Below are 4103 nucleotides of genomic sequence, written 5' to 3'. Positions count from 1 at the left end.
CCCCAAGCAGCGCGATGAGGACAGGGGAGAGCTCTGCAAAGGTCTGGGTCTAATCTTTGGGGAACAAAGGAAATAGGGTTGGATTATAAAAAACGATGTCAAACTTTAAATACTGTTGTGAAATCTTTGGTTTTATTATTAGAAATGAACCAATTTGTCACCAAACCAATCCTGTCGAACAAAGCTGAACATATCAGGACATGAAGACACGTAAGGCACTCTGAAACTAAAACTAAACGTTCTGACTTGTAAGGAAAGCACCATGTGTCAGAAATCCATTACCCTGGTAACAGCTGCCCCATAGTAAGGCACGGCGGTGGCAGAATCATGCTGTGGCCATCGTTGTCTCATTCGCAGAGCCTCTAATTAGTCAGAGTCGAAGCAATGATTAATTCGGGAAAGAGTTTTGAAGAAATCCATTTTAGCCTTTCAGAGAACTGAAAGACTTTTTTTTTTTTTTTGAATCTTTGAGCGTGACGATTAAAAAGCGTACTGCGAAAGAAACACTGAGAACCTGGGAGCGATTTAAAGGTTTTGTAGGCAGAACATATTCAGCTGGAAACAGCTCAATAACAAGGAAAGTGCTGAAAACCCCCTCTGGGCGAAGGTGCCGAGCTAATCGAGACACAACAACAACAACAAAAATCCTTCAACATCCAAGGCATTAGTTGTTGATTAGACGATACAAACACCTGATTTTTTTTTTATTTTAGCACAAAAAAAAATTGGTTTAATTTCCAGGCAGCCAGAACTCGCTGAGAGAGACTCCTCAAAAACACAACTATGTGTTCAAAAAAGGGAAACTATGAACACAGAGTGCAGATATTTCAAACAATGTTAGCCTCCATCAGTACTTCATAAATTCTTATTATTATTATCGTTTATTTTATGTTTTGAACCTACACCAAATAGCTGATACTTCAAACATTTAAATATATATTAACTTTAAGGGTATATATTGTGTATTTATCTCAATTAGAGTTCTGCAACATAGAAAAACAACTAAAAAAACAATTTTTAGGGGCTTTTTAGTGGAAGGTTTGTGGATTTTAATTGTCAAACTACAGCTTGTTGTGCTGTACACGATTATTCTTGTATTTAGATTTTCTTAACAGAAGGTAGTTAGTATTGTGTTGCTTCTGCTGGTTTGAAAGGGACTTATCAGTGTGAAAAATGCTATTTTAAATTCACAGAACTGAAGGGAGGTTCTGCTGGAAGGTCGCCGCACCTGTTGTGGGCGGTTCGCCGAACAATCTCAGTTCGGAGAACAGGAGATCTGGTTTTTACAGAGTCACGAGCTCGCCACTAATTTGTGCCACGCGAAGACCGAAGTGAACTGCTGCCGACTTAAAACAGCTTACATCAGTTACTTTTGCGCTCCATGGTTGATTACCCAGAATTCTGTGGTCATTTTTTGAGGAAGCAGCAGCAGCAGCTAGATGGAGCAGAAATATCACATTTCTAACCATGTGCTATGAAACTAACATCAGTGTGAACGTAGTTTTTAAAATAGCCTGTGCATGAGCCACAGAAACAAACAAAAAAAGAGTTTTAAGATGACAGCCGTCCACTTTGGTCTCGGCCCCACTATGACTAGCCGTTAGCTTGTCAGAATTAAACTTTATTTCTCCAAACTGAGGCCATTCAGAGTTATCTACAACAGGTAAGATAGTACTTGTTCATAACTTTTTGCTTTTGGCAAAATATTACATAAAACAAACCTTGGAAGAAGAACATTTGGACTCAAAAGACTCCAGTGAAAACACAAGAAAGCAGCCATGAAAGAAGTAAGAAGAGTTATTCTGATTGGTTGGGGGGCTGTTTGGCAAGTTGATCTTCAGATCTCCATCATTCATGTTCTTGATCATTTCTCCCATCATTGCTGATCTTTTTAATGCATTGAACATTTTGGAACATCATGCAAGCGAAGGCCAAATTCCTCCACAGATGCACAGAGACACTAATTGCCTGTTAATTTTTTTTTTTTTTTTTTTTTTTCCCCCACAGTTTCCTAACCTCCGTGCTTCTTTCTAATTGCCGAAAGAGGCTTAAAGGAACCTCGAGTAAACGAGAAGAATGTATTTCACAGCTGAGTACCGAAATGGGAATTATTTATCTGCTTGATCTTTATTTATAATTTAGGCGCAGTGTTTCCAGCCTCTCACATGAACGATCAGTGTGTTTTCATTTTTGGAGAGCTGAATATTTTTTTGTCATGTAAAACTGATAAAAATAAAATGGACTTTTTTTTCCCCTTTGCTCTTACGTTTAAACATTCGGGCGCACATCGGCTCAGTTGTCCGTCACGAGATCAGACGTAGTTGTGTTTCATAAATTAGTAAGAAGCGTGTGTTTTTGTGTGATTCCCAGTGTTGTGATGAACATGTTTTTTTCTCCAGATGGTTTTAGGGATCCAGTGTGAGCTGAGGAGGCAGATGAGGAGCTTCATCTCCCTGGAAAGGTTACCTCTGCTCTCAGACCCCGTGGGCTCCGCCTGCCACAGGCCCTCTCATCCTCCGCCCTTCGGCTCCCGGCCCTCCATCCTCGGCCCCAGCATCCGATTCGCTGTCTCGCACGGGCGGGTGAGCGCCGAGGTCATCGGCGTGGCCAGCGAGGACAGCCGCCGCGTGGCGGCCATTTTGAACGGCGCCGTCCACCTCGGCGGCCTCAGCTTCACGGTGCACGGCTGCGACACGCACCACTTCCTGCAGTCGCGCCCCATCGAAGAGGACCTCGCCCTGGGGCTGGGGGTCGGGGGCCGCGTCCTGGAGAGCGGCGTGAACGTGAGCGTGTCCCAGATGAGCGCCACGGTGAACGGCAGGACTCGGCGCTTCGCCGACATCACCCTCCAGCAGGGCGCGCTGTGCCTGTGCGTGCGCTACGGCGGCACCGAGGAGGAGGAGCGGGCGCGGGTGATGGAGGAGGCGAGGAAGCGGGCGGTGGAGGGGGCGTGGGAGAAGGAGCGGAGGAGGTTGGACTTAAGGGACGTGGGGAGCAGAGCGTGGAGCGACGCCGAGAAGCAGCAGCTGCTGTCCGGAGGACGCGTTCAGGGCTACGACGGCTACTACTCCCTGCCCGTGGAGCAGCAGCCGGAGCTGTCCGACTGCCCCACCAACATCCACTTTATGACACTAAGCGAGGTGGGGGGCAGGTAACAGAGACACACAAACAACCCCCCACCATCCCACCAAAGACTGCCTGTTTCTACTCTGCTCTGATTTGTTCTACTGTTTCTATACTTGACTGAAAACACAAAGAAGACGGTGACTCTGGAGAACAAGGAGAGAGACCGAGGGGGTGAGAGATAAAAAAAAACTTCCAAATGCCTTTAATTGTGACAAAATGATGGTATTTTATTATTATCGTCCAGTTTCTCCGATTTCTAACAGTGGCACAAGCGGTGTGGTTTGGCTGTGGCTTTGCTTTTTGTATCCCGACCGACTGACAGACAGACAGAGACGGACGGACAGACAATCTGCCTTTTTGCTGTTTCAACACTGTTCATCCTTTCTGCTCCCTCCCACTGAACTGTGGCGATAAAGACAGTGGGCGCGCCAGTGAACAATCCCCCCCCCCGATCACCCCGTTCATGACTCACACTAAGAGCTCTCCGGTTTGCCATTTGAGTTCCCACATGGTTTACCTCGGATATACTATCGTTTACATATTGTGTAAGAGAGGCCTTTCTGACTCTGACACTCCCCTTTAGAGAAGAAACCTCCTGTGGTTTCCGCCTCTGGTGTGTGCTCCAACTGTAGTTTGTATGAGTGTGTGTACTAAAATCAAGAATGTACATAGCCAGTGCTTTCACACTGAGGAGAAGAAGAAAAAATAGGAAAAAAAAAACAACAAAACAAAACAAAAAAAAACGTGCTCAACTGGAAGTTCTGTTGTTCATAAGTGTCAGTATTGTTAATCAATAGAGAAAAAAACAGTTACTTTTTTTTGCAAATAATTATACATGGCTATAGTAATTATTCTCGCTAAAAGAAGCTCACTTTATTGGGTTACAAAGCTGATTAAAGTTATTGTGTGAATTACCACGTTGCTCCTTGGGATTTTATGGCCGCTGTTGCTGATTATCCCCCCACACCCCACTCCCA

The 4103-nt window shown here is 44.9% G+C and overlaps 1 protein-coding gene across 1 annotated transcript in view; it reads left to right on the top strand.

The window, feature by feature from the left end:
* tenm1 (teneurin transmembrane protein 1) overlaps positions 1-4041 on the top strand; it is a 265666-nt gene extending 261625 nt beyond the window's left edge. Inside the window, exon 38 of the mRNA XM_017419725.2 lies at positions 2400-4041. Within this exon, the coding sequence (XP_017275214.1) occupies positions 2400-3155 (756 nt within the window). The 3' untranslated portion in view covers positions 3156-4041. The remainder of the gene's footprint in view (positions 1-2399) is intronic.
* Positions 4042-4103: the final 62 nt, after the last annotated feature.

Source organism: Kryptolebias marmoratus, linkage group LG9 (genome assembly GCF_001649575.2).
Source record: "Kryptolebias marmoratus isolate JLee-2015 linkage group LG9, ASM164957v2, whole genome shotgun sequence".
In the NCBI taxonomy this organism is placed as follows: Eukaryota; Metazoa; Chordata; class Actinopteri; order Cyprinodontiformes; family Rivulidae; genus Kryptolebias; species Kryptolebias marmoratus.
Note: the sequence above shows the minus strand (reverse complement) of the source record. Positions and strands in the feature narration are given on the sequence as shown.